We start from the raw sequence: 11,866 nt of genomic DNA, 5'->3' as shown, positions 1-11,866 counted from the left end.
AGAGGACGTGTGGGGACGGAGAAAGTAATGTGAAGGAAACGGTAGGATCTGATGCGTCAAACCGGCACCATTTGGAGTAACAAATTAGTGTAAAATAAAGTCTAGTGGAACCAACTTTGCTATGCTTTTTTTCTTTTCTGATGGGACCAACGTTGCTATGCTAGCCAGTAAATTAAGACCACAGGCCAACCGATGGCCGGCCATGTGTAGAGAAGAGTAACTAACCCTAGTAGTTAATCCGCGGGGAATGTTCTCGCATGCTGCTGGTTGATGAAGCAACCCACCCTCATGAGGTACACGTGCTTAACAACCAAAGAGCTTTTATACGCGTACAATGGGACGTAGTTTATGTCTTTACGGACAGCATCAACAAAGCTAAAGCCTAAAAGTAGCTGTCGCTGTACGCGCCTAGTCTACTCCTACATATACGCCACACTGGTGTGCTTCTCACTCCTCACTCCTCACTCATCGCCGTCTACCGAGTCACTCCTCGCTCCTCACTCAACGGCCAGCATCTCTGTCTCGCTGGAAAGAAAGCCTTCAACAAGGTGGCCAGGACCAGAGACCAGACCGGGAAGGAGGTGCTGTGTGCTCTACCTGTACTGTAAAAGATTCATCCCATGGCCGCGGAGTCTGCCTGGTGCTGGCCGTGGCTCAGCTCCGGCACGGCGTGGTTCCTCTTCTTCAACGTCTTCGTCGGCGCCGTGGCCGTCCTGTCCTGGCGGCAGGGCAGCGACCCGGAGATGTCGAGGCGCAGGAGGCTCACCCGGAGCGCGTCGTCCATGGTCATGGAGCGCCTCCGCTCCATGTCCGTCTTCGCCGCCTTCCACTCCGTGCCCGAGCACGACTACGGCAGCGGCCTCACACCGCCGGCGTGGGAAGAGTACTACACGTCGCCGGAAGAGGGAGGAGAGGAGACCGGGCACGCGGTGAAGCAGCCGGAGCCGGCCCTACCGGCGGTGACCGTCGCTCCATCGACACCGAGCGCTCCTGATGCAGCAGCAGCTACACAGGCTTCGATGTCAGGGAGCGACGACAGGGCAAAAGCAGGGACGCGGACGGAGATGTCTGGATGCTTGGGAGATGCGTGCGCGGTAGTAGTGGCCCGGCAGCGAGACGCGCCGGAGCCGGAGCCAACGCCAGTGGCGGCCACCGCCAAGGGTGCTACGACGGAGAGGCCGAGGAAGCGGGGGCCGGCGAAGGTGGCGGCGATCGTCCAGCGGCGCGCGCACGCGGAGCTGGAAGAGAAGGCGGAGGTGAACGCGCAAGCCGAGCGCTTCATCCGGCAGTTCCGGGAGGAGCTCAAGCTGGAGCGCATCAAGTCCATCCTCAACCACGCCCGCGCCGCCGCCGCCACATCGGCACGGTAGCCCTTCGTTCACGGCTCGCCGGCGCATCGACACTGCTCCGGACCGGTGGCTTTTGTTGTTGGCGTGGTCTAGAAAATGTTGATTTCTTTGTTTCGATCTGTGCTTCCCTAGACGAGTTGGAGACGCAACCTTTTTCTTCCTTTTGTTCCCTACTACTGCTGGCTCTTTTTTCGAACTCAGAGGCAAAAGCATCGATGGATGTAATATTAGTTAGCATAAGAGCATCTCTACCTTTTGCATCTCCAGAGGCCAAAAACAGTGCTCCAATAGATGATGTAGATGTAAAAAGATTTACATCTCCGCCTTTTGGAGATGTAAACTATACCACTTCACGGTGCAAATTTACATCTCCAACTCCAGGAGGCGTAAAACCGCGTCCGCCCGCCAACTGCCCAACCGCCACTTCTTTCCCTTTCCGCGTGACCAGCCACCGCCCGACTCCCACCCACCCACCTTCCGCCTGCCGCTGCCATGGCCGACGCCGATGACCCCGCCGCCTTCTCCGACTCCGCCGGTGGTGCCCTGACCCACCTCGCCGCGGCCGCCTCCGCGGCACCTATCCCAAACGCGGCCGCGTCCACATCCACGCCGCCGCCGCGGCAGCTGCCTCCGCGCCAATTCGCCCCACCCCGGCCGGTCGCTGTCGCTCCGGAGGCCGCAAAGAAGGGGTCCGCCAAGCCTCGCGGTGAAGGCGTCAAGCGGCCGGCGGCGCGGGGCCGCAACCCGGCGGGGAACCAAGGTCGGCCGGCAAAAATGTCCAAGCCCGACGCGGTTTCGGCAGTCGATTTGTAGCTGCCGGCGACCATGGCGTCCTCATCCGGCCACGGTGCTCCCCATCCACCTCGTCGCCGCCGCCGGCCATGGAGGAAGATGTGTCCACGCCGACGGCTACCGCATCCAATGTGTTCGATGATATGTGCAAAGGTAAAAAAATATTCTTGTGCACTTCTTTGTTGTTCCCGTTGTCGATTCCAATAGAATGTGTAGTTGATTGTGTGTACATGCATTTGTAGTCTCGATGATGAAGCTTTCATGCGTGCCACAAATGTGACAAATGATGATTACTCACATGATGAGTATGCATCACAAGAATATGAAACTCCACAATATGGTGATGACAATCTTGACATGGATAATGAGGGCTTCATTTTGAAGGGAAGAACCGCAAATTATACCACCAAAGAAGATGTGTTGATTTGCACCGCTTGGAAGAATGTCTCTCAAGATGCAAACGTTGGGACCGACCAATCCGCCGTCACATATTGGCAACGCATCAAGGAATTCACACTAGGGGCCATTATCGCTCAAGTGACTCCATTCGCCAACGTTGGGGCACCATCAACGCCGAATGTCAAAAGTGGGCGGGTTGCTTGGCAAATGTTGATCGCATGAACCCAAATGGTTGCGGTGAAAGTGACTTGGTAATAATCGTTTTCTATTCATGTGTGCTTTCTCCACTTTCCGAAAATATTGAAATGTTGACTAATTTGTTGATGACATCTTGATCGTTTTGTTGTAGAAAACGATTGCGCAATGATTGTTTCGAGAGAGGAACAACAAAGGAGAGAAGAGGAAGAAGAAAGGAAAAGCTTCCACTTTCCATCATTGCTACAAAGAGGTCAAGGATGAGGAGAAGTGGAAAACTAGAGGGGTTTTTGATGCTTCGAAGAAGAAAAGTGTGGTGGTGGAGGATGATGAAGATGCCCCGGGTGAGGAGAGAAGGAGCCCCACTCCTCACTCGGCAACCAAATCATATAGGCTCGATGGAACTAAGAAAGTGTTGAAGGGGTTAAAGCCCGGATACAATGATCTCGAGGATGGATTTAATGCCATTGTCATGGCGAGGAAAGAGTATGAGGAAGAAAAAAAATGTTGAAGCTCAAAGAAATTGAGGAGAGGAATGAGGCCGAGCGACGTAGGGCGGCGGCCGAGGAGAAGAGGGCGGCGGCCGAAGAGAGGTTGGCGGCGGCCAAGGAGAAAAAAGTTGAGCTTGAGGAGAGAAAGTCGGCGGCCGAGGAGATGAAGATAGTGGAGAAGAAGGCACTCAAGTTTATGTTCATGGACACATCCACCCTTGATGTCAAGGCAAAGGCGTATGTCGAACTTTTCCGCGATGAAATGCTCATGAGAAGCATGATGGGAGGTGGAATGGGAGGTTCCATGGGAGGTGCCATGGGAGGACGAATGGGAGGGTACATGAACATGATGGGTGGTGCCATGAATGGTGCATTTGGTGGAAACATGGGAGGTGGCTTTGGTGGCAACATGGATGGTGGCTTCGGAGGAATGGGAGGCGGAATGGGAAGTGGCTTCGGCGGCAATATGACCGGCATGGGAGGTGGCTTCGGCGATAGCATGATGAGTGGCATGGGAGGTAGCTTCGGTGGCAACATGATGAGTGTCATGGGAGGTGGCTTCGGTGGCAACATGATGAGTGGCATGGGAGGTGGCTTCAGTGGCAACATGAACGGCACGGGAGATGGCAATGAAGGTGCTTCTGGTGGAGTTCACGACAACGAGACTTCAATGCAAGAAAACGTCGAGAAAGAAGCCGTTGAAACTATGATCGATGATGCACTTTTGTTGCTACAATTATGAAAATTTGATGTGCAAATGCGGCCGGCCGCAGATGAACAGCTGCCGCGCGGCGGCCGGCCGGTTTTGCATCTCCAGTTTACATTACGTATTGGAGTTGCGCATTTACATCATCGTTTTACATCATCTGTTGGAGTTGGGTCTTTTTTAGAGCATCCCCAACTGCCGCGCTAAATAAGCGCCGCGCCGCAAATTTGCCCTTTTTAGCGCGCGCAATCGGTAGAGGGGCTCCAGCGGACGCGCACTAAGCGCGTGCGCGGCATATAGAGCTGGGCGCGCGGTCCGAATCGCCATCGCGCGCTGTGTATTTGGTGCGCCCACTTCCGCGCGCCGCAGACTCGAGTGCTCGCGCCGCACTCTCTCCGCCGCGCCACCTTCGCCCCGCCCGCGCCGCAGCCGGTGAATTGACCCGATGGACGCCCGCGCTGGCACCCCCTCACCCCTTCCTACAGCCGTGACCCCTCCGCCGCCGTCGCCGCAGCAAACCCTAGCGCGGGGAACTTTGGCTTCGCCTCCGCCGGAGCTCCTCCAAGCACCGGCATCGCGCGAGGCCTCTTCATGCCTCCACGGATGACCTCGGCGGCGGGTGGCGTCGCGCGGGCGCCCGCCGTGAAGCCACGTGCCCCCTCTCAAAGCTCCCAAATGCGGCGCGGTCGAAGAAAGGCAAGGCATCCGCAAAGAGAACAAGGCGGCGGACGGCTCCAGCTCCTCGAAGCCGTCAAGGAAGAAGCTTGCAGGGCGTGCGACAGGCGCGGCGGCTACTGAAGCGCCGGCGAGCTCACTTGTTGAGCCGGCGGCCGACGCACACAAGGTGATCGAGGAAATGCCCCAAAGGTATAAAATTTCGCCAACTTTTTTTGTTGTTGTTGTTATTTTTTGAATGCATACATATAGATAGCTTATTTGCTTTGTTCTATATATATACTTTGTAGTGTCAACGATGAGGCATATATGTCAACTATGGGTGTTGGCTCCAACAATTCACATTGGTCTCAAACCAATGACATGCATTTCGATGACCATGAGTTCGAGGTGGACGAGGATCGTGAGGGCATTGTCGATGCACCGAAAGGAAGAGGAGGCAACTACACCAACGAAGAAGACGTCTTACTATGCAATACTTGGTTGCAAGTGTCGAGGGATCCATCCGTTGGAGGTGATCAAAGTAGAGATGCTTATTGGAACCGGATGAAGGAACACTTTGATCTACACAACAAGAGTGGGATTGACCGCTCCGCTCGATCTCCTCGCTCCCGGTGGTCAACAATCAACAAGGATTGTCAAAAGTGGGCGGCCGCACAAAAGGCGGTTGACAAGTTGAACCCAAGTGGCAGTAATGATGAAGATAGGGTAAGTGCCAAGTTGAACCCAAATGCCATTTCATCCATGTTCATCATGCTTGATGTTGGTGTTTGTAGTGCTAACTTGTTTTGTTTTTATGTAGTTGAATATTGCACAAAACTTGTTCAAAGGAGAGGAGAAGAAGACCAAGAAGGGGAAGACCAAGGAGAGGAGAAGAAACCCAAGTGCCATTTTGATGTTTGAAATTCATTTTGTGTCAACATATGACATGCGCCGGCTGCTTGCGCGCGCTGAAATTTTTGCGCGCTGCATTTTACCGCGGCTGCTGGAGCCGGCGCTCCCCGCCGCGCCAAACCAGGCGAGCGACGCGCTGCAAATTGATTTTTAGCGCGCCGCGCATTGGGCGGCTGTTGGAGATGCTCTTAAAAATGTAAAAAATCACTTTTTGATGATGTAAATTATACAATACCTACTTTTATATCTCCAAATTTACATAATCTATTGAAGATGCTATAAGACCGAAGCTGGGCGGGTTAACTACGAAAAACCAAGCAAAAATCGACGCAAACAAACACCGGTCATCATGATGACAACCAGTGGGGCACCACCGTTCCTGGCTTTGAACGGAACGAGCTCGCCGGAGCTGATAAGCGCGCGCACACACAAACGAGACAAACAAGAGCGCAAGTAAATAAGGTAACATAAGCAAGCTATAAGGACTAGAATATTATATCTTTGCATAGTTGGAGGAGAGAGAAGATGAGAGAAGAGAAGTGGGCTCTCGGTTAGTAGCCGTCTCTAGCACGAGCCCCAAGACGCTTTGTGAGGCTGTAAGGTGGGCCAACTACTAATAAAGCAGTACACATATAAAACTTATTACTCCCTCCGTCTAGGTGTGTAAGTCATCTTACCAAAACCAAATAATCCCAAAACACTTAGGCACGGTGCATTAACTTCTACCTTATTTTTTGTTTCTTGACATATCAACCAATAAGAGATGTGAGGTGTGCATGCTTTTAATGACTTGAGACTACCTAACACGACATGCAGTTGTTAGTTTATTGCATGCAATGATGTTAATTAGCAAATAAATATTAAGTTCTCTCGTTTTCCCCTCCTCCTTGGTCACGGTGCACAACCTAAAATGACTTATTCACCTAGATGGAGGGAGTATTATACATGCAGGCTACAAGGTTGGCTCTAGATGACATGACAACTCCTTATAGTCGATTGTTGGTTGTATTATTACTATGCTCTAAGCCAACATGTCGGAGTATCAACTACATGAGGGATCATGGATATCCTTTATTGGTGTTCGGCCAGGGGCTAAAAAACTCAGTTCTTTTGGGGCTCACCAATGACCACAAGATTCAAAGATTTATACAGTTTCAGGCCGCATTGTGGTGTAATACTCTACTCCTATTTGTGGCTGGTTGATGTATGTGGGTGATGTGAAGGTTTTTTCATATGCTCGGGCGAGCTCAGAGGATGCTCGCAAGATCTTTTGCCATGCTCAGGGTTTAATACTTGGCTAAACCTATTCCCGACTCCCGAGCATGCCTTTCTCTACTATTTCCCTTGGATGGCCTCGTTCCTCCCTTCAGGCCCGGTCCGGATTGGGGGGGGGGGGGGGGGGGGCGGCCGCCCTGGGGCCCCGAAATTGAGGGGCCCCCACATACGTATGCTCTCTGTATCCATCCCATGAGAAAAAATGATTCTGGGCTAATTTTGATGCAATAGACCTGTATATGCAACTGTGGGCAAGTAAATCAGCGATTAGCTAAATTGGTGGAATTGATCCTCAAAAAGGCAAGTAAATCAGCGATTAGCTAAATTGGTGGAATTGATCCTAAAAAAAAGCTAAATTGGTGGAACTTCCGTTTCCCTCACGAAGGTCCGCGCATGACAACATGAGCGATCGACCTAGCGACATATCCTGGAAGCCCGAGGGCGACACCGCCGCCGACACAGCCTCCTCCCGCGGAGGCCTCCCCCGATGATTTCTCGTCCAATGGCGGATCGAGTAATTTCATCTTCATCACCGTGGACAGGAGTAACAACACCACCGGCCCTGGCAGGCAGTTTTAAACTACAGAGATCAGGTTAGCATCTTCCTGATGCATCATCCAACGGAGCTAGCTAGATTGATATGTGACTAGTTGGTCGCAGAATTATTAGATCTAGTGAATTAGCGGAGAGGAGTAGGACGTAGTTGTCCTTCTGACTAATTTTTTTAATGCAATCCTTCCGATTAATTAATCTGGTCATGTTGGAGATCGATGAAAGATGAGGAGAGAGGATGTCTAGAATCCATGGATAATGATACTCCCTCCATTTTTGTATACAAGGCCACTATCAAAATTACAATTTGCAATTATACAAGGCCACTAACATTAATCGAGGCAAAATTAATGGCATTTGCCTAGTACTAGCACCCGAGGACATTAATATCCCTTGTGTGCATGCGGGAGTGAGAAGGTTAGCTTGCATTCCCAACATTAATCAACCAATGATGAGTACGAGGGTTGGTTTGTTGTGCGTGGGAGAGAAAAACCACATTAATTAACACGACAAACAAGATGACGAGCTAGCTTGCAACATTGACTTAAACATAGCATTGATTTTTATCTTGATACGTGTAATATGAGTTTGTGGTCTTGTATACAAAAATGGAGGAAGTAATAGGCAAGCTGAAATTAATTGGAGGATTCATGGTCGATTCAATATGATTAGGTGGCAAAATTAATTTTTAGTTGCTAAAAAAAATAATTTTTAGTGTTGCAAATTATGAAGCTATTCTACCTGCGTGCCACCAAGAGCAGTTCAAATTACTTTCTGTTTGCCAAACTATGAAATATATAAATGCATGAAACTTCCATGTCAAAATCTTAGCAAAAGTGAGAAATAATTATTATAATAATACATAATTAGAACCTGGAACTAGGTCGACCAGCTGGTTTTGCACTCCATGATAAAAAAATCAAAACAATTCATGTTTAAAATTTATCTAAACATGTACATAATGATTATAATTTTGAATATATAAAGGGCCCCCGGTTGTATTTTCGCCCCGGGCCCCTGAAAATCTCAGGACCGGCCCTGCTCCCCTTATATAGTGGGGGCGCGGGGGGGGGGGGGGGGGGGGGGGTGGTGGTTGTAATGTAGCCGCTGCAAGGGAAGGGGTCAACGATGTTGTTGTGATCTATGCTGCTGCAAGGGAAGGAGTCGCCGATCAGGGGAGCTGCTCTGTTGTGAATGTTCAAGTGGCGCAATGAGATTGCGAATATGTGAGAAGGACGAGATGACGCATGCGCATCGAACGGTTACGAGTTTTGATCGAAGGGCTGGCGAGGCGGATGATCCATAACGCCTAGCATGACCTGAATGAAAAAGGTTAGAAAACGCCCAGTTTTTGGGTGACCCATTTATCCATCTCATCCCTACATTTTTCGTAGTCACTGCTATCTGGAAAGATGCTTTTTTACTTGGCAGCTGACGAGTATTACTGCTTTTGTTACTATTACTGCAATCAAACAACAATCACTTCATCGCATTGACCACTGATAGTAAATTCTTTCGAGCAACTATTTTGTTTCCAAACGTGGTTGAATTGACAATGCAAATGCTATAGTTTATAAGTATTCTTTGGCTCCCCTTATGTCAAATATAAATTTGTGTTGTGATACTTTCTGACAAAGACTTTTGAGCTCCCTACTCTTGTTGTTTATAAAAGACAATATTAAATAATCATATTGTATGCGCGCAAAAGTAAAATATGTTCTACAAGAAATACAACAATGTTATTGCATTAACTACCAGAAAAAAAAATGCACATGTTGAATACTTATTGATGTACCCAACTTGAAAGAGATAATTTGTCTACTAGAAAGCATTGTGAAGATATTTTTAGAGTGTATGATTTACATATTCTACCATAATATTTAATTATATTAAAATATACAAGAACACACACACACACATGCGTAGATATATGTATATACATTATACAGTCGGTGCAATTTTTAAAAAATTAATTCAAATAGAATTTTTGTTACATCATACAAATTATATTTTATAGAATCAAAGTTTTTTGTGATATACATTACATCTGTATAATTAAGAACAATACACATATAATTTAGCAACATATTAATGTGGTTAACTCCAGTAATAAGTAATAGAAAATTATACCCATTAAAACTATAGCATGGTGCAAATAGTTTAAATAAGTATAAAAGTTCAGTATTAAAAACAAATATTTGTTATGTCGATCACGTCCAAAATTTATTTGGAATGACCCTATACAAGGGTGGTATTATGCTAGAAATTAAGTGTCATTTTGACATAATAATTTTATTCCTCATTTCTTTTGTCATTTCCCTTATAGTTGAGTCTATTCAGCTTAGTTACATTGATGATGATGATATCTATGCAAGTTTGTATTGTTATGTGAAATTTTTGACCATGAACTATCTCAGTGATTAAGACATTAGCGATAAGGTGCCCAAAAATCAAAGATATTGCATGCCGTAGATTTGAGCCAATAAACACGCAAGGATGAAAACCGTGGTCTATGAAGAAGATCTTTACATCAAAAAATGTCAACAGAGGCCACACAACAGGCAGGCCGGAATCCTCGCCGTGCTGGCACCACATGGAACAGCGCCAACAGTGTATTTGCAGGATCATGCAGCATATTTGCTTTTTCCCGTTGTATTCAGCCAACGCAGTCCCACCATGTGGTTCCGAATCTAGGCCTTTAATAGTTGTCGCATAGTCCATTACGTCATGCAGTGGAACAGATAGAAATCCCGGTAGGAACGACCGTCCACCAGTTTGATTCTTCCACACGTGGACAAACTATGTCTAGGGGAGGAGAATTTGCATGGTTAATGAGAAATAATACTAATTATTAGTGAGCCTAAACAACCGCACACCAAGAAGGTGGCCATTTTGTGGATGGAAAACAAAACCGGTCACACACTGAGTGGTTTGGAGAACTGTTCACGTCAATAATCATGTTTTTACATTTTGATGCGTCCTCATTACCATAGAACACCTTCTGATTGGATGCACACATGAACTTAATTACCATGCTTAGTGGCAAACAATGTTTTACAAACGCGTTCTTAACCTGTACCTAAGAAACTTGCGCGCGCTAGGTGTATGATTATCTTGTCCTTGACAACCAAGGATCTTCGTACCTGAAGAACTTTGCACTGGTGGCCCTACTGTACAAGTGCTACTACATGCAGCTCGTTCTGTGAGAAACTAGAGTGTTTTTTAGATTCAGTGGTTGTGAATCTTGCACCCCGTTATCTTGTGATGAATTTAAAATTTGGAGAATGAACAATGATTAGTGCATGAAAGTAACTGTCAGGACAAATTGTACAAAACATACATCGTCTGGATCTAATTCGGAGCTGAATGACTACATACAAATAGGTTAATTGTTAGCACAAGCTTATCGTGGCGTTTGAGACCAACAAATGACCCCTTGATTGCTTCAAGCGACTCGCTTGCTACTAATGATTGGTTCCATTGGATCCTCATTAACTCTTAAAAGCATCAAATTCCTCTGTGATACTAGGTTTTCCCGCATGAGAAAACAACCACATTAGAAAGTTTGTTAAAACCCTGGTGCATTTGTTCCAGTGAGTGATCCGATGGAGAACTGACCTCGTTCAGTGGAGTTTGAATTTATCGCTGTCAAAGTTTCTTGCAAAGAATGTCGCGTACAGGCCGGAATGATCCCTGAAAGGATCGAGGAGAGGTGTCTAGAGGGGGGTGATTAGACCCTCAACAAAGAAAAGTAGCAGTTTTTAAATTCTTCAAGTTAAGGTGAAGTTTTAGCACAAGTTTAAACATTCACAATACATTTCATGCAAGCATGGCAAGAGTATATGAGCAGCGAAAAGTAAAGCATGCAAATTGCAAGAAAGTAAAGGGATGGGATTGGAGTGTGCAAACGCAATTGGAGACACGGAGATTTTTGGCGTGGTTCCGATAGGTGGTGCTATCGTACATCCACGTTGGTGGAGACTTCAACTCACGAAGGGTAACGGTTGCGCGAGTCCACGGATGGCTCCACCCACGAAGGGTCTACGAAGAATTAACCTTGTCTATCCCACCATGGCCATCGCCCACGAAGGACTTGCCTCACTAGGGTAGATCTTCATGAAGTAGGCAATCTCCTTGCCCGTACAAACTCCTTGGTTCAACTCCACAATCTTGACAGAGGCTCCCAAGTGACACCTAACCAATCTAGGAGACACCACTCTCCAAAAGGTAATAAATGTTGTGTTGATGATGAACTCCTTGATCTTGTGCTTGAAATGATAGTCTCCCCAACACTCAACTCTCTCTCACAGATTTGGATTTGGTGGAAAGATGATTTGAGTGGAAAGCAACTTGGGGAAGGCTAGAGATCAAGATTCTTGTGGTTGGATTGGAATATCTTGGTCTCAACAAATGAGTAAGTGGTTTTCTCTTAGAAAATGAATGCTGGAAGTGTAGGCACGTTTTGATGGCTTTCTCCACGAATGGAGGATGGGTGGAGGGGTATATATAGCCTCCACACAAAATCTAGCCGTTACACA

General features: G+C 47.5%; 2 protein-coding genes across 2 annotated transcripts; both read left to right on the top strand.

The window, feature by feature from the left end:
* Positions 1 to 209: 209 nt before the first annotated feature.
* Positions 210 to 1,609, top strand: LOC109766650 (uncharacterized). Its single transcript, XM_020325419.4, has one exon. The coding sequence runs from the start codon at positions 621 to 623 to the stop codon at positions 1,368 to 1,370; it is 750 nt and encodes a 249-aa protein (XP_020181008.1). The 5' UTR covers positions 210 to 620; the 3' UTR covers positions 1,371 to 1,609.
* A 96-nt stretch (positions 1,610 to 1,705) lies between these two features.
* On the top strand, positions 1,706 to 4,106 carry LOC109766645 (uncharacterized). The gene is made up of 3 exons (XM_020325413.4): positions 1,706 to 2,294; positions 2,384 to 2,791; positions 2,890 to 4,106. Exon 3 carries the CDS (start codon positions 3,240 to 3,242, stop codon positions 3,966 to 3,968), a length of 729 nt encoding a protein of 242 aa, XP_020181002.1. The 5' UTR covers positions 1,706 to 2,294; positions 2,384 to 2,791; positions 2,890 to 3,239; the 3' UTR covers positions 3,969 to 4,106.
* The last annotated feature ends 7,760 nt before the right edge of the window (positions 4,107 to 11,866 follow it).

The sequence above is a fragment of the Aegilops tauschii genome, chromosome 7, assembly GCF_002575655.3.
Source record: "Aegilops tauschii subsp. strangulata cultivar AL8/78 chromosome 7, Aet v6.0, whole genome shotgun sequence".
In the NCBI taxonomy this organism is placed as follows: Eukaryota; Viridiplantae; Streptophyta; class Magnoliopsida; order Poales; family Poaceae; genus Aegilops; species Aegilops tauschii.
The sequence above is the reverse complement of the archived record's forward strand: the minus strand, read 5'-3'. Positions and strand labels throughout refer to the sequence as shown.